General features: G+C 43.0%; 1 protein-coding gene across 4 annotated transcripts in view; it reads right to left on the bottom strand.

The window, feature by feature from the left end:
- Nucleotides 1–25,568, bottom strand: part of LOC126090967 (probable E3 ubiquitin-protein ligase HERC4) — a 230,695-nt gene that overhangs the window by 188,491 nt on the left and 16,636 nt on the right. For all 4 annotated transcript variants that reach the window (XM_049907026.1, XM_049907028.1, XM_049907027.1 and 1 more), the window contains exon 5: nucleotides 15,017–15,130. In XM_049907026.1, the coding sequence (XP_049762983.1) occupies nucleotides 15,017–15,130 (114 nt within the window). The remainder of the gene's footprint in view (nucleotides 1–15,016; nucleotides 15,131–25,568) is intronic.

Raw genomic sequence — 25,568 nt, 5'->3', positions numbered from 1 at the left:
TTATTGTACCAAGTGATGATAAGATTTCAATTTGACAACAGAAGTGGGAGAAACTGAAAAAAATGTCTCCTGGTCATGCTGGTATATCTAACTAAACTCCAATAAGGGCTGCGTCCATATTTTCTCACAGTGTTAATACATGGAGTGAGGATGTTTCTTATTCTAAAAATCTTCCAGTGAAATTAAAAGAGAGCCCAGAAAATCAGTCTGATAATAAAATAATATATTTTCAGTCTTTATTTACAGAAGTTCTATTGCTACACATTTTCAATCAGATGAATCTATATGCAAAACAAGGAAGATGTTTAGTGAAATCAGAGAGGAAACAAGTAAAATAACTTCTAGCTGGCAGGACATTATCATTCCTGAGCTAAAATCTTTTATTTGAATGCTTATTTTCATGGATATACATCAACTTCCACAATTTGGAAATTGTTGAAGTAGTGTCCTGTTCTTGATGTACCTTCTTCTTATCAGTGGCGACAAAGCACTGATACAAAGATACTGTTGAAAATCTGCATGGCAATGACAACAGCATGTGTGTCAGAAAGGGATGACCAGGATATAACAAGCTGCTCAAAATCCGACCTGTCATCAGTGCTATAACAAAGAAGCTGTGTTAAGTGTACAAACCTCCTCCTGTTTTGACATTTCACAAAAGTATGGTGTCTTTCAAAGGACGTTCAACAATAAAACAATTTCTGCCAACGAAAGCAGTCAAGTGTGGCTGCAGTACATGATGCTTAGCTCATGCAATGACTGGGTGCACAATTACCTATGACATCTACACTGGAAAAGAAGACAAATACTATAGATCTGAATTTTCACTGGGTGAACACATAGTGCTTACCCTAACAGATACAATGGTTGGAAGTAAAATGTTGGTAACATCCAATAATTATTTTACAATGTATCAAATAATGGAAGCCTACAGTCTCATGGACTTTATGGCATTGCTACTGTTCACTCCAACACAAAGGATCCGTCAGTCATGCTGAAAAAAATTCAAAACTTAGCAGAGGAGAATAGGAATTTGCTGTCAGATCATGTGTTGCAGCAGTTAAGTGGCAGGATAGTAAACCTGTGTGTATACTATCAGATTATCTGAATACCTAAAACACTGTCTTCAGAACAAATACAGATGGTAACGGTAGTGAAATGTTCTGCCCTTAGCCTGTGGCAGAGTACAATCAAATAATAGAAAAAGTTGATACATTCAATCACCTGTGAGAACAGTATACTGTAATTTGTTGTTCACTGAAGTGGTGGCACACAATGTTTTTCTTTTTAGAAGATTTGGCAGTTCCTACATTATACAGAAGCCTCAAAGGAGAGAAGCAGACCAACTAACTTTTAGGTTATACCTGGCAAGGCAGCTCATCTCTGGCATCTCAAGTCATAAGCGAAGAGGAAGACCTGTATGTTTCCTGACACTGAAAAGAGGTGCGTCTGGAGTTCCCGATAAGTTCTTCTGCAGAAAGATTGGGTCTCATTTGCCCACAAAAGGTGAAACAAGCAGAGGATGCTGCGAATATAGCACAAAGAACAAATAAATGAGAAACAAAGAAAAGAGAACAAAAGTATTGTGTAGCATATGCCATGTGTCTTTGTGTATAGCACCATGTTTATCTAAGTTCCACAGCACATCATCTTAGTGAACTCAATGGACAACAGAAACCAATACACGAAAAATGTAAAATTTAAGATGTTTTTTGTACTTCAAAATAAACATTTTTTTCCCAACTGGAGTTGCTCCAGTGTTCGGTGGGAACAATAGTCCCCACAAATTTTTTTATACCTATAGTGTAATCGCTAGTTCAATGAGACCAGTAGTTCCCACTAAATGTCTTTTGTAGCTATAGTGTAATCTCTCCCTTTCAAGATCTGAAATTGATTTTATGAGTGCCAATAAAATACTCATTAGAAATCCACAGTTTCTATAAATAATTTGGTCACAAAAAGATTAATGCAATTTGGAAGAGATGTACAGCTTGTTTTGCAGATAAAACTGACTCACTGACAGACTGACTGTGATTCTCACAAAAGCTTCAATTATTACATTGCTGAAGCCCACTTTTAGTAATTACTTGAAAATGAAACATGACTCAGGAATCACTATAGGAATGAATGATTTTACATCATTTTGCCACATTTCTTCTTTTATAAAATAATATTTATAAATGTTATGGCATATTCTGCGTCACGTCTCGGGTTAACTTATAGTTCTTCGGAACATCATTTTATTGTCTCTGGCAAAGTTGCCTCTTTGTTAACCATACTTTCTTACTTGTAAGAAAAGAAACATGAATAAAAACACAAAAAATAACTTAAATCTAGAAAAGTAGCACCACAACAGGCAGAGTTTAAAAAGAATGGGTTTTCTATTATTATTATTATTATTATTATTATTTCTTTACTTTCTCAGATGTTAAGTCTGGTTAAAAATGGAAAGTGACGCGGACCTTGATCAAGCGTCACTTCCTTTTAACTGCACGGTATATGTTATATTGCATTTAGGAATTTTCGGGTCATTGAACATGTATCAATAATTAAGGATTTCTGTAATTGTATATATAAGTTTGGATGTAGCTGTATTACATTGATGTACTGGTGCATATTGTGTGGTATGACTCCTGTAGTTGATAGTATAATCGGTATAATGTCAACTTTATCCTGATGCCACATGTCCTTGACTTCCTCAGCCAGTTGGATGTATTTTTCAATTTTTTCTCCTGTTTTCTTTTGTATATTTGTTGTATTGGGTATGGATATTTCGATTAGTTGTGTTAATTTCTTCTTTTTATTGGTGAGTATGATGTCAGGTTTGTTATGTGGTGGTGTTTTATCTGTTATAATGGTTCTGTTCCAGTATAATTTGTATTCATCATTCTCCAGTACATTTTGTGGTGCATACTTGTATGTGGGAACGTGTTGTTTTATAAGTTTATGTTGTAAGGCAAGCTGTTGATGTATTATTTTTGCTACATTGTCATGTCTTCTGGGGTATTCTGTATTTGCTAGTATTGTACATCCACTTGTGATGTGATCTACCGTTTCTATTTGTTGTTTGCAAAGTCTGCATTTATCTGTTGTGGTATTGGGATCTTTAATAATATGCTTGCTGTAATATCTGGTGTTTATTGTTTGATCCTGTATTGCAATCATGAATCCTTCCGTCTCACTGTCTATATTGCCTTTTCTTAGCCATGTGTTGGATGCGTCTTGGTCGATGTGTGGCTGTGTTAGATGATACGGGTGCTTGCCATGTAGTGTTTTCTTTTTCCAATTTACTTTCTTCGTATCTGTTGATGTTATGTGATCTAGAGGATTGTAGAAGTGGTTATGAAATTGCAGTGGTGTAGCCGATGTATTTATATGAGTGATTGCTCTGTGTATTTTGCTAGTTCTGCTCGTTCTAGAAAGAATTTTCTTAAATTGTCTACCTGTCCATAATGTAGGTTTTTTATGTCGATGAATCCCCTTGAAATGTTGCAAAATGTTATCCCGGCTGACGCCCACAATTGAAAATACGGCAAATGTTATCCCGGCTGAGACACAAGTTGAAATACGGCTAAGACTCAAGTTGACAATATGATCACTATTTTTTTCTTATTTACTTAAATTTGCCATATTTCGTGACAGTACCTTTTCCATTAAACGTTTATACGGCGATATAGTCTTGGCTTCAGTTGTCTGAGAATGATTCCACAATGCATCTTTGTTGGTTGCAGAATTGACGTGGTTCAACGTGTTTCTCTCATTTTGGTGTTTCAAATACAGTTTCTTCAAATGTAGTTTCTTCTTTTTTTAGTTAATATAAAAATAATAGTAACATACTTCAAATTGTTCTTCCGTCAACACCATGGTCAACACACACCAAGAGTTAGCTGCCGACTGAGTACAGTCAAAGACGACTCCAACGTCAAAGATGTTTTACACCACACACAATCTTCCAGTTGTAATCAGTCTCTTTGCTATTCTTCGATACATTTTCTAATAGTAATCAATATGCTTTTACTCTCAAAAACAGAAGTGAATTAACATATAATAAGACAAATTATAATAAATCCCGACAAAAATATAAGAAAACATTTACAATTCGGTATCGACAAATACGGTAAAAAAAACTAACGTCTCCCAGATCCATTACACCCTTCCTCCTTCCTTTCTGCTTAATGTGACTCTTTCTGTTGCTGAATGTATGTGATGTATTCTATATTTGTGGCATTGTGAACGTGTAAGTGTATTGAGTGCTTCTAGGTCTGTGTTACTCCATTTCACTACTCCAAATGAGTAGGTCAATATTGGTATAGCATAAGTATTTATAGCTTTTGTCTTGTTTCTTGCTGCCAATTCTGTTTTCAGTATTTTTGTTAGTCTTTGTCTATATTTTTCTTTTAGTTCTTCTTTAATATTTGTATTATCTATTCCTATTTTTTGTCTGTATCCTAGATATTTATAGGCATCTGTTTTTTCCATCGCTTCTATGGAGTCACTGTGGTTATTCAATATGTAATCTTCTTGTTTAGTGTGTTTTCCCTTGACTATGCTATTTTTCTTACATTTGTCTGTTCCAAAAGCCATATTTATATCATTGCTGAATACTTCTGTTATCTTTAGTAATTAGTTGAGTTGTTGATTGGTTGCTGCCAGTAGTTTTAGATCATCCATGTATAGCAAATGTGTGATTTTGTGTGGGTATGTTCCAGTAATATTATATCTGTAATTTGTATTATTTAGCATGTTGGATAGTGGGTTCAGAGCAAGACAGAACCAGAAAGGACTTAATGAGTCTCCTTGGTATATTCCACGCTTAATCTGTATTGGTTGTGATGTGATATTATTAGAGTTTGTTTGGATATTACTTGTGGTTTTCCAGTTTTTCATTACTATGTTTAGGAACAGTATCAATTTAGGATCTACTTTGTATATTTCCAATATCTGTAGTAACCATGAGTGGGGTACACTATCAAAGGCTTTTTGGTAATCAATGTATGCGTAGTGTAGTGACCTTTGTTTAGTTTTAGCTTGATATGTCACCTCTGTATCTATTATCAGTTGCTCTTTACATCCTCGTGCTCCTTTGCAGCAGCCTTTTTGTTCTTCATTTATAATTTTGTTCTGTGTTGTATGTGTCATTAATTTCTGTGTAATGACTGAAGTTAATATTTTGTAGATTGTTGGTAGGCATGTTATGGGGCGGTATTTAGCTGGGTTTGCTGTGTCTGCTTGATCTTTAGGTTTCAGATAGGTTATTCCATGTGCAAGTGTATCAGGGAATGTGTATGGGTCTGCAATGTAACTGTTAAATAATTTAGTTAGATGTGAATGTGTTGAGGTGAACTTCTTTAGCCAGTAATTTGCTATTTTGTCATTTCCAGGGGCTTTCCAATTGTGTGTAGAATTAATTGCTCGGGTGACTTCATGTTGCAAAATTATCACTTCAGGCATTTGTGGTATCATCTTGTATGTGTCTGTTTCTGCTTGTATCCACCATGCATGCCTGTTATGTTGTACCGGGTTTGACCATATGTTGCTCCAGAAGTGTTCCATGTCTGTTATGTTTGGTGGATAGTCTATTTTAATGTGTGTGTTATCCATTGTCTGGTAAAATCTCTTTTGGTTTGTGTTGAATGTTTGGTTTTGTTTCCTTCTATTTTCACTTTTTTTGTATCTTCTAAGTCGTTCGGCCAATGCTTGTAATTTCTGCTTCTTTTCATCTAATTGCTCTATTGCTTCTTGTTGCAAGATTTTACCTAACCTTTTTCGTTTTTTGTCTGATATTTCATTTCTTATAAATTGTGTTAGCTGTCCAATGTCTTTTCTCAGTTTTTCTATTCTGATCTGTAGCCTGTGTTGCCATGCTGGTTTTGTGGGTTTCTTCTGTGTGTTGGTTTGTTCTGATCTCTGCCTAGTGTGTATATTTAGTGTAGTGAGTGCTCCTACATAAACCAGTAGTTGTAACTCTTCCATAGTTGTGTTTTCATTTATTTTGTTGTGTATGATTGTGTTGATAGCTCTTATTGTTGTTTCGACTTGTGGGTTATTTGGCGGTCTATGCAAGAATGATCTGATGTCTGTATTTGTGTCTTTGTATTCTATATAAGTCAGCTGAAATTTCTCTTCTATATCTGACACGTGTGTCTCTTCGTGTTCTATTTGTGCTTGTTCTGGTGGCTGTCTTAAGATTTCGTTTTCCTCTGATTGTTTAATTGATGCATGTTGGTCTTTGTTTGTTTGCTCTGGGATGTTTGAGTCCATTACTGTATTTTCTTCTTCTTCTGATTGCACATTATTTTGTTCTAGTATTTGTTGTACTTGTTGTTTGATGTTTTCTAATTCTGACTGGGGTATCCTGTTATTTTTTATTATTACACGCATCTGATCAGCTAGTCGTTGTTCTGTTAAAAATTATAATTCCGGGTATCTGGTAATAAATGTTGTGTATACTTGTGATCTGTATCCAGTTGTGTTGGTTCCTAGATTTGTTGCTTGGTAATAACAGAACATGAGGTGTCGATTAACTTCATCTGACCATCTCATCCTCTGTCTTTGTTTTCCTTCTAGGGTGGTTGCAGGAAGCATATCCTGCAAAACACCTCTATTTGGATTTAAATCATTTTCCAGTTGGCTAGCAGTGTCGTTACCATTGTGGGCGGGCATAGGGTTCAAGCGTCGTCCCCGACCATGACGGCACTTGTCCGAGGCTTCTTTAGTTCTGTCCTGAACCAAGTAATCACACTAAAAGGGGGGTTAGCCCTATTAGTGGTTTGTTCTTTTCGTCGCCTTTTACGACTGGCAGAACATACCGGAGGCCTATTCTTTTCCCGGGCCTCCACGGGGGTTATTATTATTATTATTATTATTATTATTATTATTATTATTATCATCATCATTATCATCATCATCTCCCTAATACTGCAACCTAAAGCTAATCACACTGATATGGAAAACGACTAAGTACAAAATTCCACAACAAATGCCTACACTCTTTCATTAAACACTTTGAAGGGACTTACACAATACTGTACAAAAGTAAATGAGTGCAGCAGGGCAAAAGTGTGTGAACATCTTAATGTTGTAAAGAAACATTGTAATAATGATGATTTAATGGAACAGGATCTTGGAAAGGTTATAATAAATTGTTTGACATGAAAACCGTGATAAGTGCCCAGGATTCTGATATTGTTCATCCACCTCATTGGAACACAGTTCTGAGTATGTGGCAACACATATCAGTGCTTTCATTCACGTGTCATGAAGTTATATCAGATAGGTAATATACAGGGAGATTCACAAAAACATTTACAAGCTGACATGACACATCGGGCATACACCAAAAATCAGCAACCACATATGAACTGGGGGTAATGAACACCACGAGAGGGCACTACATTTATGAGAGGGCATTGCTGTGCTGTGCAAAGACGAGCAGAGCACAGGGAGACCATCACCATTCACACCGTGGAAGCATTCAGAGTAGTATTGCTAACTACTCATACGACATAATGGATGGGAAGCCATGTGATTGTACCATGCAAAAATCCCAATAAAAAGGTGCCGTGCCACACATTATTTGCCACCCTACATCATCGACTGTGCGAAACTGGCTTGTTCCATGAGCACAAGCTGGATGCTGGTCGCCAATGAACAACACAGACAGATGTGGTAGAAGAAAGCATGCTCGAAAGAGTGCAGCATACACTGTCAACAAGAGCACTAGGTGCATACCATGCCACTGATATCCCCCAACCCTTTGTCTGGTGTATTGTACATGATGAAGGATAGCACCCATTTCATTTCCAACGTGTCCAGGCATTGCAACCGGGGAACTACAACAAGTGCAAGGGATTTTTTTGGTTGCTTCTGCAGGAATCCGCTACAGGCCGAAGCTGCAAGTGAATGTCCGCTTCACAGATAAGATTGCATTCACACATGAAGGTGTGAGAAACATTCACAAACTGCACACATGGGCAAATGTGAACTCACATGCTACACATACATATGCCTGACAATGCAAATTTACCCTCAACATGAACATGTTGGCTGGCATTGTCAGAGACTGTTTAATTGGCCTCTAGATTCTCCCGGACCGACTTGATGATCGTACATATCTCTTACATTTTCAGAGGTTCTGCTGAACATGCCGAATGATGCTCCCATGCAAATTCATTAACACATTTGATTACAGTGTGATGGGGCCCCCACGCATTCCAGCAGACATATGAGGGCACATCTGCAGGTACCCTTTCCCAGCTGCTGGATTTGTCACAGTGGGCAAGTCGCATGGCCACCACCCTCACCCGATCTGTCCCCAATCAACTTTTTCATGTTAGGGTGTTGAAGGGCCTTGTGTATGAAACGCCTGTTTCTTTGCTGGAGGACCTAGTGAGCAGGTTTGTTGTGGGAGCAGCATGTCTCCAAGACATACCAGGTTTCTTTGAGAGGGCGTGCTGCTCAATGTAGCGTCAATGTCGGGCGTGTCTCAATGTATCTGGACAAAACTTTGAACATCTCTTGTATTGGGCGTCCATTTGTAGCGTGTGACGAAACAGCTGCAATGCCATTTAGTAGGTCCTGATGGTCTTTGCAACCACCGTTTCCTAAGTGGTTACTGATTCTTGTTGTATGCCAATTGTGCCATGTCAGTTTCTAAATATTTTGAAATACCCTCATAGGCTTACTGTTATTAACAGCAGGTGAACACAATAAAATGAACGGTGTATACTAAACCGTATGATGAAATTGTTTTCTATAAACAAAGGTGGATTATCACCTATCAAAATTTAATTTGAAGTGCTTCACAGTTGGACAACAGGTACACACAATATTAGGGTTGTCCTTCGACTCAAACAGTTTGAACATTCATTACTATTAGTGAAACTGATTTAGCATTCATTTCCACCAAACCCTTTCCATTACATTGAGTAGCAATCAATTTTCTTCACCAGTTCCTTGTCTAAAGCACAATTGGCAGAAACGATGAACAAAATTAACATCTTATGATAACTCGTCATAGTACTCTTGCATTTACTAAAACAACTTTATAAAATCTGTGGAATAGCACAAACAAAGGAATTTAAAATTCTTTGATTTATAAAGCATTTTAAAAATTACCAAGGTGTCCCTTACGTTTAACCATTCTCACTGAAGGTATATTCAGTGAGAATCTCAATACAAAAGGAAACTATGACATTTATCAATAGGTATTAATTTCAGTTAAAATAATCAATCGTATGATGTCATGCGCATCTCACTTGCTGTTCGTGACCACCTTGTCCTACCTGAATCAGAATAAAAAAAGTGATTTCTGATTGGGCTCAGAAGGGAGCAAAATTATCAGTTTGCTATTAACTTAGTACTCAGCACAGTTGTGGCAGTGACAGTTGTGCAGTACTGATTTCACTTTGTTGGTTCACAATAGCCACATTATTTTTTTTGTACTGCAAACAACAAAAATAAATCACAACAGATAGATTGTCAGCCACAATATTTAACCACAGTTCAACTGTGGAGTAAATATCAATTTTAAAGTACTTTGTTCTTCTGATCCAGGTATGTCATGGTACTACAGCTCTTCAAATACAATTAATTGATAGTTGGCATTTACAATATTTAATTTAGTGCAGACACTGTCCATGTCATGTGGAACAATAGTCGTAAAACCTAAAATAATATGACAAAACTACTAGTTCTGCTCCACTGTCAGATGTGTTTGAACCTTGGAAATTTGCCTTTGTATTTCTGAAAAATTGTTTCTATAACATTCATGAATAATAGTGTCAGAAACCACCATTTCAGCCATATACATCACCAAACCCCTATCATCAAATAATAATATTGTTGTCGCATACTACAATATGAGACAAAACATTTATAACTGTGTTTTCACCCCAGAGTATTATGTAATATCTATTCCTTATTGATAAATGGTATAGTTAATTATACATTAATAGGATATGACTTGTGCTCACTGTTAGATAGTCAAAACTTACTGACTGATTAAATCTGTGCAAGGAACTACGCTTAGAATCTGAAACCTTCGCCTTTTGCGGTTAAGTATTCTACTGACTGAGCTATCCTGGCACAATTCACAACCCACCCTCCCAGTCTTACTACTGTGAAGTTTGAAAGGTAGCAGAAGAGATACTGCTGGAAGTATGGCTGTGAAGGCGAGTCACAAGTCATGCTTGGATAGCTCATTTAGTAGAGTATATGCCCATCAAAAGCAAAGTTCTCAGATTCGCAACCCAGTCCAGCTCACACTTTGCTGCAGAGTGAAAATTCATTCTGAGTTAATTATTTATTTTCATGTTATACAGACCGTGATCAAAAACTATCACTATGATATGTGACAAATTAGCTTTACGATTAAAGAACACTCTCTCTCTCTCTCTCTCTCTCTCTCTCTCTCTCTCTCTCTCTCTCCCCAAGTTATTCTATGGAACGAAGTTGCACATGATTTTAGTTTTGTCTTTGAATTTAATTTTATTATCTGTTATTTTATTATGGGTCACTGCATAAAAGATAAAAGATTATTTTGGTTGAATATCTCATTTCTTTCAGTGCCACATCTAGGCTGAGCAATGGTACACATCAAGTCATTTCTCCATTCAGCAATATTTTTGTGAATGTTATTGTATTTTTTAAATTGTGACTGATTGCTGATGATAAATTTCTTAAGGGGGCAAATGCACTGCAAGACTGCTGTTAGTATGCCCAACTATTTGAAGAGTTGTTTGCAGGAATAGACATCATGTATTATTGTTAAGATAGGCTTCTGTGCAACATACATTTTCTCACTCACCCACTGCCAGAGGCGGCCAAGAATTTAACTTGTGAGCTATACCCTGGCTTGTATACCATAGCGCTCAGCCTGACTGCACACTTCCCCCATCACAGCACGAGGAAGGAGATGAGGGAGGATAGTACGAACAAAGTGTATGTAGATGGCAAGGCAGTTACATCAATACAACTTATTTCTCAACAACGTAGATCACAAATGAAACAAATTTTCAGTACATAAATCATAATATATATTTTTTTTTTTTTTTTGCTATGCTGAAGACACAATATAATCTTTATCCATACGAACAGTTGGGAAATGGAGAGATGCAGATAATTTCACAGATTTTTGTACTCCAATTGCCACATAATTATGACTTATTTAGTTTCATAATTGAAAAACAGCATTTCACACACAAAAATATTGATGAAAATATTTTATCAAGTTTGCAAAGTCATTATGGAGCCATGGAAACCTGAGGAAAATAATTCAAACATTCCGAACAGTTTTCATATAAAAGGACTTATCTTATAAATGCAAATTAAGTTGCAAATCAATCAGTTCCATCTGTACAAGCACAGGGATGATTTCAACTGAAATGGAAAATGGACTCGAAAACAGATTGGCAGTGTTGTCAGAACATTTAGAAAAGTATCCTCTTAATTCTTTCAAGGTCACAATGACTTCAACAAACTTCATGTTTCCTTTAACACCACTGAGCTTGGGAAACTGGACTGTTTTGTTTTATGTTTTGTTTTGTTTCTGCCAGAATTGTCCCTCCTACAACGCAATTTTCTTTACCAATACATCCCCGTCAGATCAGAAATAAGTTGCTTCTCACCTCGCTGTTGGCAGTGTGCAGTCACATTCACTCAAAATGTGACATCTGCAATCCATTTGGATGTTCTGATATTTGTTCCTGCAATCCTTCTTCATTCATAAATTCAACAATTGGATGTTTTAAATCAAAAAAGCATTCCAATTATGCCCCTTGACTTAACTAACATACTTTGTTATAACTAAATATATAATGTCTTCAAACCTTTCATTCAATTCTGTATGAAACTTTTGCATCTGGCAGTGGGATAATGTATGCTGTTTCAGAAATTTTACTATTTGCACCACCAATTTCTTCATGGGCTCCTCACCAGCAGATTTAACACAAAATGCTTCTTGGTATACCGAACAATGAATGCCATCTGTTGATCATTGTAATCTTTTGCTCTCTAATAGTCAACTAAATCTTTCAATTCTTTCTGGCAAATCTGCAGTACCCGCTAATTATGTGACTACATAATACATATTTAGAATCCCGCCACACCATTCTGTCATTCTTATTCAGTTTTAAAGGCTTATGGTGATAGACCACTAGACTGACATTCTTTTTGTGCAAAATGCCACTGGACCTGTGAACTAACCAGAAAGAAATAGCGAAGGGTAAACAGCACTGACATGATTCCGCTGAATTGAAGAGTGTCAAGCTGATCGAAAAATGAAGCACTCTCGTGCCACATTACATACTTCTGAGAAGGGCCGAGCAAAGCCAAGACAGGCCAACCCTCATCCCGCACAAGGGGGGCACTTTCAATCTGACATGCCTTGACCACCCCTGAATTAGAGAATGCAAATAGGAAACTTGTTGACATTTTCCTCTGCAAAATCTAATATCTTTGGTGCAAAAGTTGCAAAGCATAGACATTTAAGAGTTCTGTAACATGTGATTCCCACATCAAGCTCTTAACAGCAAATCATCAAAGAATTTAAAGTATTCTACTCCATTAACTATTTAATTGGATAGATAAAAATGTACTCTCCAAGTGGTAGCAAAACACACACAAAAAAAAGACAGTTGTAATTGACAAGTTTTCAGGAAATTCACCCAAACTGTGGGTCAGGGAGACAGGATGAGAAGGAAAGACCGATTGTTGAGGACAGCATTGGATGAGATTTGAAAACCTGAGAGCTTAACTGTGGAAGACAGGTAGTATGCAGACAGAGATTAGTGCTTAAACATCACGCACAAGTTAATGAGAGTGAAAAGCTAAATACATTGTACATAACAGAGACGGGAGGGGGCGGTGAAAAACAGACAGGAAAGATAATGAAAGCTGTAGAAAACTAAAACTGAGTGAAGCAAAGAGTAGTTACAGTGAAGAAATGCTGAAATGGAAGAAATTAACATAAATTAAGGCCAGGTGGGTGGCAAGAATCAAGGACATGTTGAAGTGCTAGTTCCCACCTTCAGAGTTCTGAGAAACTGGTGTCTGGGGGAAGAATCCAGATGGCGCTTGTGGTGGAACAAGCACCAAGGTCATGAATGTCATGTCGCAAAGCATGCTCTGCAACAGGATAGTGCGAGATGCCAGTATACACCCTCTGCCTATGCCCTTTCATCCTAATTGATAATTTGGTGGTAGTCATGCCAATTTAGAAGGCCAAACAGTTTTTACATAATAGCTGGTGTATGACAGGGCGTTTCGCAAGTGGCTCTCCCACTGATAGTATATGTTTTGTCAGTTACAGAGCTATTATATATGGTGGTAGGAGGGTGCATAGAGCACGTCTTGCAGTGGGGGCGGTCACAGGGGTAGGAGCCATAGAGTAGGGAAATGGGTGCAGAGGGAGCATTGGGTCTGACAAAAATATTGGAGAGATTGGGAGGGTGGCGGAAAGCTATTCTAGGTGAGGAGGGCAAAATTTCAGACAGAATGGATCTCACTTCAGGGCATGGTTTTAGGAAGTCATGGCTCTGTTGAAGTAGTTGATTAACACATTCCAGACCAGGATAATACTGAGTCAATGGTGTGCTCCGAAGCTTTTTTTGGGGGGATCAGCAATACCAGGATAGGATGTGATGCCCCAGAAAATCTGCTTTTTAACTAAGCTGGTGGGATAATTACATGCAGTGAAGACTGAGGTGAGAATGGTGGCTTATCACTGTAAAGAGTCTGCATCCAAACAAATACGTTTGCCTCAGATGCCAAGGTTGTATGGGAGGGATCATCTGACACGGAAAGGATGGCAACTGTCAAAATGTATGTACTGTTGTTTGTTGGTAGGTTTAATGTGGACAGAAGTGTGTAGCTGGCCTTTGATGAGGACAAGATCAACATCAAGTAAAGTGACATGGGATTTGGAATAGGTAGTTAAGTTCAACGACAGATCACTGAATATGCATGGCCAAGTGTTGAACCTCAATATTAGCCAAATAAATTAAATGTCATTTCACAACTAAAATAAACAGGTGAAAAAAAGCAATAAGTGACAACACTTTCTTTTTACCTGTATTTCTTCCACCCGCATGAGATACGGGTAAAACGGAAGTGCTATCACGTCTTTCATCTGTAATAATGATTTGCTAATGTGGAGAACTTGCACTATGGTTCAGAGCCCACATTAAACTAAACTATAGCCCCTCTTGCCCCCCTCCCCCCCCCCAAAAACACACACACACAAAAAGAAGAAGAAGAAGAAGAGAGAGATAAATGGGCTGAGTCAGTCAATTAATAAGGTCCGCAGAAGGCAAGGGCATACCACTTCCAATAAGACCACATCCAGTAAAGCTCTGTGACATTCAAACTAACCTTCAGGCTGACGATAGCCTTACTTTACCTTTTTTCTGACTTAGTTTAAACTATATTTTCACAAACTTCCTAGCAGATTAAAAATGTATGCCAGTGTGGAACACAAAGCAGGATCTTTGCCTTTCACAGGCAACTGCTCTATGACTGAGCTATCCAGGGGTGACACGACCATTCTTGATAAATTCACTTCTTCCAGTATCTTTCTCCTACTTCACAAATTTCATGAAGTGTTCCTGCATATATTGTATAACTAGCATTCCTGGAAGGAGGGCACTGTAATCCAATCTGGCTTACAGTTTTAATCTGCCTTGGAATTTCAGTTCAACACACACTCCATTGAATAGTGATAATTCATTACAGATACATTTTCAGAATTTCATTTCAAATGATATCCGTATACAACTAGATGTGCAAATATGAAATTTTAGAGATAAAAAAAAAGAAACAGTTTTATTCATTGTTTTCAAAAATTCTGATTGCAGTATTTCAAAGAAAAGTGCACAGAACTGCAATCATCAGCAACAAATAACTGTTTCAACTCAAGTGTAATGTCATTTTGCAATATCAATCTCTTTCAATAACTGATGTATTACTGATTACATTATGAAACATGTTATTTACTGATGAGAAGTTTTGCTGTACTTACTGTTTGTCAAGGCTAGGCAATGATTGTGTCCAGAGGTTATCTGTATGACATGTGATGTTGCTAATGCTTTAATCATTTTTGGCAGTGGCTGTGAAACACAGTCCAGGCCAACACCTGCAGTAAATAAAACACACTTAGATCAGTTGCTACACCCATGAGTGAAAAATCTATTTATCATCAGGCATTGCACAGTGAATCTGGATATTCACATCAATATCCAGATGAATATCTGGTAAAAGGTCATCTTCAACAGGTGCATTTACTAACTATTTAATTTTATCTGTCATCTGTTTCATCAACACAACTATAGCTAACTACAAAAAACATATATAAAAACCACTTCCATCCATGTAATATGTCTTTGGGTTATTGATTTTATTAATGTTTACTTAAGATGAATGAATGGGCTGAGAGGTATGGAGAATGAACTTGTGTTTTAGTTATTTTGCATTGCAGTCTGGTAATCTGTCAGCAAAATTCAGTGAGTGAGGACTCTGATTACAATGTCACCTAATTTTAGGGATCCAACCTGTTGACACAATCAGATCATTCCCTGTTTAAAACTTTAGCACAATGAAGTCCACATGCAGTCAAATATACAGCTTAACTATTTCAGCCTCATCAAGCAGCACCAACAACGGCATGAAGCCACCGATCTTTGTGCTGTCAGTTAGCTCTGATGGTTCACAGCTTCGAACTGGATCTGCCAAAATGAGACGGAACAATGGGTGCCATTGCTTGACACTCCAGCCAGTCTAAAAATATCATTAAAAATCTACCTCAAGCACCTCAACCACCTACATTCTGTGGCCTGCCAGTTCATAAGAAGGACACGGAAGTATCACAGACTGTTTCTCAATCACACAGTGTACAGTAAGTGTCTGCACTAGGATTGGTCATGTTAATAATACACACACAATAATTCTTTAATGACCAGATACAATTTATGCTGATCGGATTATTCAGCACTAGCTGTAACCAATCAGGTCAAGTAACCTCTCATCATCATTCTGTACCAATTACATCTTTGAGTGAAAATAGTAAAACATTAACACTTGGTAGATTATTTACACTTTCTTCTGCTGGACACAATACCGGCCGTCTCTCCTGAGAAATTTTCTAATATTGCAGATCCTAACTTCTACAGATCAGAGATGCTAGCTCTTCTAATATTATTAATGAGCAATCTACAAGTCAAATCTCATGAAAATACTGTAATCTAGATTCAACATTTCTTCCGTTGCTATGGTTTCCACGAGTCTCACACACTATACCAGATCAGTAAAGAGCGCAATTATCACAGCACTATGTCTAATTTTTTGTAATGTCCAATTGTTTAAACAACATTCTCTCATAATTATGGTAATATTTTAGGCTATTATGACAATCCTTAACCACAATTCTCAGTCAAAATATTCCCATTCACAAAGATCACCCTCTAAAACATAAATTTTCAGTTTTTGTAAGGAATACTTTTCAAAGATATGACACCTTGTGGTAATTTTGTGTAGCCAAAAGATCACTCAGTCATTCAGATTAAATCATCTTGTTTAATTGGGTAGATTAATATTTTATTGAAAGTAAATACTTTGAAAATAAAATTCACAATTCGGGTATATACATTGTCAATAACAAATCCAGCTCAATGTTTTATTTCACGGGAGATTTATGCTATTACAGATGGCCACTTTTATCTAACATTCAAACTGACATGCAGCGTTCATAGCTGAATACTAAAAGACTGTCTTCATTTTAAGAAAACAGAATATTTTTCCATTTCCATAACAACAAAGTAATTTCATATTTTAATAATAGACACAGGAAATGGCCACAATGACAATGGCTTCTTCTCCTGATGTGTGGCTATTGGTTGTGTGACAATGACGTCAAGTTTCTTAGCTTGCAGCACCCGCATAAGGAACTCTGTCACCCTTGTGTCTGCTTCCTTATGACCACAAAACAATTAAGACCAAACAAAACCACACAGTATTCTGTGACAGAAGGCATCTTATTCTACACATTACTAGCACTACTTACCACATATGACAGTGTGCTTACGAGTCAGGTTGTGCTGATCATCTGCATAAAGTTACAGACTCACAGAACATTTGGCCCACCTCCTTACTTCGCACATTAGTTACTGTCTACACCATATCAAAAATATGACTAACTTCATTGGCCACATCAAATGTCTCTGTCTTGGAAGAGGAGATATGATGACCCACTTTGACATTCCAATCAAAGACTTTATGGATTTGCTCTCTCATCTCTTTGACAATAATGTATGTTTATTTAAGCACACCAAGGTATGTTTTGTATCAGTGGAGATTATTTGAACCAGGCAGGCGAGTTGTGATGGAAAGCCCATTAGCTCCAATTACTGTCAACCTGCTTATGGAATATTTTGAGGTCATCACACTGAACATGGCTCCTGCAAAGCCTAGTTGCTTCCATTGTTATGTCAATGACACATTCATTACTTGGCCTCATGGACATGGAAAGTTGGAACAGTGCAAGGGCTACAACAACAACAACAACAACATTTATGACGACATTCAGTACACTATGGAGGTAGAGATGGTTGGTGCCTTGCCATTCCTTGATGTCATTATCTATCTGAAAGTAGATGAGTGTATTGGCCACCGTGTTAATTAACAAGCCACCCATGCAGATCAGTATTTGTACACAGCCAGATACCACCACCCAGCACAGAAACATTCTGTTCTGAGGACCTTGGTGCATCAAGTGGAAGCTGTTTCAGACACAAGAAACCTGCCTTTGGAACTGAGCAATTTACAGAAAGTGTCCAAAGAAAACACCTACAATAACCAACAAAATTCACAAGCCATTTCAGCAATAACTTGTAAAGCAAAAGACCCTGATAAGGACATGAAGAAGCCAGCTTTCTTGCGATTCTGAGACTCGGCATCAGAAAAGATGGAAATACTGTGTAAACTATCGAACAGGTATATCCTGAGAAATCAGCAGAACATGCTCTGGAAAATGGACACCAAACTGCATTCAACAAAACACATATTACAAAGCAGACAAATGGTTTCTGGAATAGCATTATAGAAGAATGATCAAGATAAAAATTTCTGACAATACCCCCAATAAAGACAGACCACGCCATCAGGAGGTGGACGTCTTGTAACCAAAACATTTACACATAGGGCACAGGACCAGCCACAGGTGACATTAGAAGCAGAGAGCCTGCTATATATGAATGGCAACAGAAACGACTCTATGGTTATCACTTGACATTCACCAAGAAGCACTCAGCCAAAAGCTCTTGGGTTTTAAGTCATTTGACATGGCTGGAAGCTCGAGGTAATTTTATCAAATGGCTTCACTGTTATGGGACCTAATTATGCAAAGGATTTTTGCTGAAAATGACACAACAAATAGTTAGTTACCAGAATAATTGTGAAATTAATTTTTCCAAACTGAAGGGCACAATGACGTTATTCCATGTATTTTAATCATGCTCTTCAGGTGTATGCCCCTCAACTGGCCTGTACATCTTACGAGGAGGTGGTCTTTGAGGAAGCACTACAAAAGCAGTTGAATGGGCAAAGGATAATAGTCATGGAAGACTTCAGTGCATATGTACCAAGTGAAAGACAAGGGAATGAAAATATACTGGGTAGCAGAAGGATGGTGAAGTAGAAATGAAGAAGGAAAGAGATTGCTGGAATCCTGCAAGAGAAATGGTTCAGTGACACATAACCCCTGTTTTTAGAGGAAAGAGTGTCACAAAGAAACATGGTACAGCAGATATCTAGTGCAGAAATATTTTGACTGGTGATGAGCATGACAACGGAAGAAGACACAGAACCAGGAAAGAAGGATTAGAGTATGGAAATTGAAGAAAAAGAAAGTCTAGGAAGAATACCAGGAGATTATAATGGAAAGAGATACGGTGCATGGCTAGTACCAGTACACCTTTCTTTAAGTGTCATCTTTCCCATCGATGTCACTTTGGCCGGCCACGAGTCAGTTGTTCATCGCGGGTTCGGCTATTTGAGTCTGCAGCATTGAGGCAGCAGCTCTCACTGCATGGTCTGTTGGTTGCAGTGACAACATGGTTGGGAGATTGGCCCTTACTTGGTGTGCTTGTTGTTACTGGAGTGTTGCTGCCGGAGATGGTGGAAAGGTTTTGGGTTCTGGCATGAGACATGGTGTTTGGCTTTTCTCGCCACACAGTACATGTTGAGAAGAAGAGCTTGCCGGAGTGTCACCAAGCATTAACCGTTCACCTGGGCATATGGTGTGCATTCAATTTAAATAGGTGCAATTGTGTGCTTATATATGTTTGTTAATGGTTAGTTAATGTTGTCTTCAGTGACAGCCTCATTTGTCAAAGATATGTCACATGACAATGGGGCTTGGGGTTTTCATCTTAAGTTTCCTACCACATGATAACGGATCTGCAGCTAGACATGAGGAAATCAGTTGAGCTCCTCATTATTGAGTGATGGTATATCTAAAATAGTGGCAACCTTGGTGATTAAGTACCAAAATACCATTCCATGAAAGTGTAGTTATGGTGGGCTATTGCCCGTTTGAGGTTATACTCAGCTGTCACTATTACATTTCAAGGAACAATCTTGTTTATGCGCACATTGCAGTGTTTAAATGAATTCTTAAGGGTTGAAAAAAGAAAAAAAAATTGTCAAGCTTTCCTATTTCAATGTTATGTTTTATTCTCTTTGGTAATTTGAATGTGCAATCGCAAGTGTGCTGTTGTAGTTGATTTATGTTTCAGTTGGGCAGAGCACAGTGTATTTCCTCCTGTACAGTGGGACGTGGCAACAGGGCGTGATGACTTGGCTGTTGCCAGTGGAACTGTGTTTCATTAGACTGGGTTCCATGTTCCTAGCCTTCTGTCTTGATCTTGTTCTTAAGTTGCATATTGCTATCCTCTTTGTTCCTGACTCTGTCAGGTCATTAAGCTTTGTAGCTCATTCATCCGCCACCTTGGTGGATGCACCTTTCACTCAGATTATGAATTTAAACCTGTAAAACTGGGTCACTCTGTAATTAGTGCCCGATCAGATTGCTGGAGGCACCAGTTCATTAATTCTGTATTCCCTTACCAGCCATTTTTATCATATTTGTACCTTGCATGCTAATTGTGAAGATTAATTCTTATAAAAGAGGGTTTCATTTGCGTAAGTTCTCAAGGAATGTTTAAATGCAGAGTTGCTGTTTGTTTTAATTGTTTGTTATTTAATTAACACCTACCTGTACTGGAACCAACTGGATTATTCCTTAGTCATAAGTTCATGTGTGCAGGGTCTTCTACGCCGAACGTTCAAGTTTTAGAAGTTGCCTCATTGTTACTTGTGTGCATTACGTTTCGTTTTAACATTATACCTTGGTATGAATTTCTATTGCAAAAGAGAAGTCAGTGTACAGGATAGTATAGTGGGTTCAGAGTTTGGCAAATCTTGATTGTATTTAGTATTTAGAACAACAGAAATTTTCTTAATGTTTTATGCATTTGTTGTGCTGATTTCAACAGGGAGCAAATTGATTGATTTTACTGTATTTAAATTGTGCAAGCTAGTAAATTACGTTTAACACAAGCTGTGCATGTTTGGTAATTATGGCCTGCTGCTTTCTCTCTTCTTACTGGATGCAAATACTGTCTTGGAAAGATTACCAAAGGACGAACCAAAAACAGGAGAAGAGGAATGTGGACAGTTTAAAAGTGCTATGGTAGAAGATGTAGTAGCTGTGTGCAGGACAAGTGGTAGAAATTGGTGGAAAGAGCCATCACAGAGGAGTGACAGTCAAGGAGGTAATGGGAAGGAAGAACAAGGTCTTCAGAGTGTCATTCAACGAATGCTCGAACTTAGCAAGACAAGAAGAACAAGACAGTGGAGCAAGTATGAAAGCACATTATGGAACGGTCAAAAGCAAGATGAGAGGTCTGAAAGAGAATTCAACAATGACGGATAGAAACGGGAAAGACGTTAATAACAATAAGACACTGAAGATAGTGTAGAAGGAGTACTTTGAGCATGGCTCTATCTGAATGGACTACAAGACGAACATAATTGAATAAAGGAGGTACGAGTGACATCAGCATCGGAGAAGGGGAGCCAGGGAAAGAGTGGGTGACAATGAGGGAGGATTTGGAGTGAGAAAGGGGTGAGGGTGGCTTAGAGGAGACGGGGAGGAGAGTGCGCAGGCAGGACGGAGAGCGGACGGGTGGCGCGGGGAGGGAGAGCGGGCAGGCGGGTGGGTGGGCAGGCGGGCCGTGGAGGGAGTGCGGACCAACCAGCTGGGTGGGGACCGAGAAAAGGCGGGGGGAGGGGGGAGTGAGAGCGGACCGGCGGGCGGGGCAGCGATGGAGAGCGGACCGGCGGTCGGGGCGGCGAGGGTGAGCAGACCGGCGGACGGGGCGGGGAGGGAGAGTAGGTCAATCAGGGGTGAGACTACTTCGGGCGGGGGAGAGTAGGTCGGGGGGGAGAGTAGGTCGGGGGGGAGAGTAGGTCGGGGGGGAGAGTAGGTCGGGGGGGGAGTAGGTCGGGGGGGGAGTAGGTCGGGGGGGGAGTAGGTCGGGGGGGAGTAGGTCGGGGGGGGAGTAGGTCGGGGGGGAGTAGGTCGGGGGGGAGAGTAGGTCGGGGGGGGAGAGTAGGTCGGGGGGAGAGTAGGTCGGGGGGGAGAGTAGGTCGGGGGGGAGAGTAGGTCGGGGGGGAGAGTAGGTCGGGGGGGAGAGTAGGTCGGGGGGGAGAGTAGGTCGGGGGGGAGAGTAGGTCGGGGGTGGAGAGTAGGTCGGGGGTGGAGAGTAGGTCGGGGGTGGAGAGTAGGTCGGGGGTGGAGAGTAGGTCGGGGGTGGAGAGTAGGTCGGGGGTGGAGGGTAGGTCGGGGGTGGAGGGTAGGTCGGGGGTGGAGGGTAGGTCGGGGGTGGAGGGTAGGTCGGGGGTGGAGGGTAGGTCGGGGGTGGAGGGTAGGTCGGGGGTGGAGGGTAGGTCGGGGGTGGAGGGTAGGTCGGGGGTGGAGGGTAGGTCGGGGGTGGAGGGTAGGTCGGGGGTGGAGGGTAGGTCGGGGGTGGAGGGTAGGTCGGGGGTGGAGGGTAGGTCGGGGGTGGAGGGTAGGTCGGGGGTGGAGGGTAGGTCGGGGGTGGAGGGTAGGTCGGGGGTGGAGGGTAGGTCGGGGGTGGAGGGTAGGTCGGGGGTGGAGGGTAGGTCGGGGGTGGAGGGTAGGTCGGGGGTGGAGGGTAGGTCGGGGGTGGAGGGTAGGTCGGGGGTGGAGGGTAGGTCGGGGGTGGAGGGTAGGTCGGGGGTGGAGGGTAGGTCGGGGGTGGAGGGTAGGTCGGGGGTGGAGGGTAGGTCGGGGGTGGAGGGTAGGTCGGGGGTGGAGGGTAGGTCGGGGGTGGAGGGTAGCTCGGGGGTGGAGGGTAGCTCGGGGGTGGAGGGTAGCTCGGGGGTGGAGGGTAGGTCGGGGGTGGAGGGTAGGTCGGGGGTGGAGGGTAGGTCGGGGGTGGAGGGTAGGTCGGGGGTGGAGGGTAGGTCGGGGGTGGAGGGTAGGTCGGGGGTGGAGGGTAGGTCGGGGGTGGAGGGTAGGTCGGGGGTGGAGGGTAGGTCGGGGGTGGAGGGTAGGTCGGGGGTGGAGGGTAGGTCGGGGGTGGAGGGTAGGTCGGGGGTGGAGGGTAGGTCGGGGGTGGAGGGTAGGTCGGGGGTGGAGGGTAGGTCGGGGGTGGAGGGTAGGTCGGGGGTGGAGGGTAGGTCGGGGGTGGAGGGTAGGTCGGGGGTGGAGGGTAGGTCGGGGGTGGAGGGTAGGTCGGGGGTGGAGGGTAGGTCGGGGGTGGAGGGTAGGTCGGGGGTGGAGGGTAGGTCGGGGGTGGAGGGTAGGTCGGGGGTGGAGGGTAGGTCGGGGGTGGAGGGTAGGTCGGGGGTGGAGGGTAGGTCGGGGGTGGAGGGTAGGTCGGGGGTGGAGGGTAGGTCGGGGGTGGAGGGTAGGTCGGGGGTGGAGGGTAGGTCGGGGGTGGAGGGTAGGTCGGGGGTGGAGGGTAGGTCGGGGGTGGAGGGTAGGTCGGGGGTGGAGGGTAGGTCGGGGTGGAGGGTAGGTCGGGGTGGAGGGTAGGTCGGGGGTGGAGGGTAGGTCGGGGGTGGAGGGTAGGTCGGGGGTGGAGGGTAGGTCGGGGGTGGAGGGTAGGTCGGGGGTGGAGGGTAGGTCGGGGGTGGAGGGTAGGTCGGGGGTGGAGGGTAGGTCGGGGGTGGAGGGTAGGTCGGGGGTGGAGGGTAGGTCGGGGGTGGAGGGTAGGTCGGGGGTGGAGGGTAGGTCGGGGTGGAGGGTAGGTCGGGGGTGGAGGGTAGGTCGGGGGTGGAGGGTAGGTCGGGGGTGGAGGGTAGGTCGGGGGTGGAGGGTAGGTCGGGGTGGAGGGTAGGTCGGGGGTGGAGGGTAGTTCGGGGGGAGGGTAGGTCGGGGGGGAGGGTAGGTCGGGGGGGAGGGTAGGTCGGGGGGAGGGTAGGTCGGGGGGAGGGTAGGTCGGGGGGGGAGGGTAGGTCGGGGGGGAGGGTAGGTCGGGGGGGAGGGTAGGTCGGGGGGAGGGTAGGTCGGGGGGGAGGGTAGGTCGGGGGGGAGGGTAGGTCGGGGGGGAGGGTAGGTCGGGGGGGAGGGTAGGTCGGGGGGGAGGGTAGGTCGGGGGTGGAGAGTAGGTCGGGGGTGGAGGGTAGGTCGGGGGGGAGGGTAGGTCGGGGGGGGAGGGTAGGTCGGGGGGGAGGGTAGGTCGGGGGGTAGGACGGGGGGGGAGGGTAGGTCGGGGGGGAGGGTAGGTCGGGGGGGAGGGTAGGTCGGGGGGGAGGGTAGGTCGGGGGGGGAGGGTAGGTCGGGGGGGAGAGTAGGTCGGGGGGGGAGAGTAGGTCGGGGGGGGAGAGTAGGTCGGGGGGGAGAGTAGGTCGGGGGGGGGAGAGTAGGTCGGGGGGAGAGTAGGTCGGGGGGGAGAGTAGGTCGGGGGGGAGAGTAGGTCGGGGGGGAGAGTAGGTCGGGGGGAGAGTAGGTCGGGGGGAGAGTAGGTCGGGGGGAGAGTAGGTCGGGGGGAGAGTAGGTCGGGGGGAGAGTAGGTCGGGGGGAGAGTAGGTCGGGGGGAGAGTAGGTCGGGGGGAGAGTAGGTCGGGGGGAGAGTAGGTCGGGGGGAGAGTAGGTCGGGGGGAGAGTAGGTCGGGGGGAGAGTAGGTCGGGGGGAGAGTAGGTCGGGGGGAGAGTAGGTCGGGGGGAGAGTAGGTCGGGGGGAGAGTAGGTCGGGGGGAGAGTAGGTCGGGGGGAGAGTAGGTCGGGGGGAGAGTAGGTCGGGGGGAGAGTAGGTCGGGGGGAGAGTAGGTCGGGGGGAGAGTAGGTCGGGGGGAGAGTAGGTCGGGGGGAGAGTAGGTCGGGGGGAGAGTAGGTCGGGGGGAGAGTAGGTCGGGGGGAGAGTAGGTCGGGGGGAGAGTAGGTCGGGGGGAGAGTAGGTCGGGGGGAGAGTAGGTCGGGGGGAGAGTAGGTCGGGGGGAGAGTAGGTCGGGGGAGAGTAGGTCGGGGGGAGAGTAGGTCGGGGGGAGAGTAGGTCGGGGGGAGAGTAGGTCGGGGGGAGAGTAGGTCGGGGGGAGAGTAGGTCGGGGGGAGAGTAGGTCGGGGGGAGAGTAGGTCGGGGGGAGAGTAGGTCGGGGGGAGAGTAGGTCAGGGGGGAGAGTAGGTCAGGGGGGGAGAGTAGGTCAGGGGGGGAGAGTAGGTCAGGGGGGGGAGAGTAGGTCAGGGGGGGAGAGTAGGTCAGGGGGGGAGAGTAGGTCAGGGGGGGAGAGTAGGTCAGGGGGGGAGAGTAGGTCAGGGGGGGAGAGTAGGTCAGGGGGGGAGAGTAGGTCAGGGGGGAGAGTAGGTCAGGGGGGAGAGTAGGTCAGGGGGGGAGAGTAGGTCAGGGGGGGAGAGTAGGTCAGGGGGGGAGAGTAGGTCAGGGGGGGAGAGTAGGTCAGGGGGGGAGAGTAGGTCAGGGGGGGGGAGAGTAGGTCAGGGGGGGAGAGTAGGTCAGGAGGATTTGGGCGGGGGGGATGGGGGGAGGGTGTGGAAGGGTGGATACACTTTAGGAACTGAGACCACACTGTCAAATCATGTGTGTGTGTGTGTGTGTGTGTGTGTGTGTGTGTGTGGTGGGGGGGGGGGGGGGGTCTAATTTTGTCGAACGTTTTACTGGTCGGAAGCTGTATTTTGACAGTCCTCTCTGTGACCCAGTATGTCCACTATATGGTGGGTAGCAGCTTTCCTTTTTACAGATTTAAGTATAGGGCAGTAAGAATTGGCATTTGTATCTGGTTAGGGGTGAGGATCCTCGTGGGCCAGAACAATCAATAGAAGGTTTTCCCTCCTGAAGTCCTACTTGCAAGTCAATCACTAAAACGAGCACTTTAATTCGAGTGATAGTACCAACATCACTGTATGATGGTTAAAATGGGGGCTGCTTTCATTACATAATCTATAGGATGTAAGGTAAATGACTTGGTAGTGAGCTTGTTAGAATTGTGGCACAGTGGGCAAATGGTCTACTTTGATTTATGGGAGTAGTTTAGGA

Source organism: Schistocerca cancellata, chromosome 1, assembly GCF_023864275.1.
Source record: "Schistocerca cancellata isolate TAMUIC-IGC-003103 chromosome 1, iqSchCanc2.1, whole genome shotgun sequence".
NCBI lineage: Eukaryota > Metazoa > Arthropoda > Insecta > Orthoptera > Acrididae > Schistocerca > Schistocerca cancellata.
The sequence above is the reverse complement of the archived record's forward strand: the minus strand, read 5'-3'. Positions and strand labels throughout refer to the sequence as shown.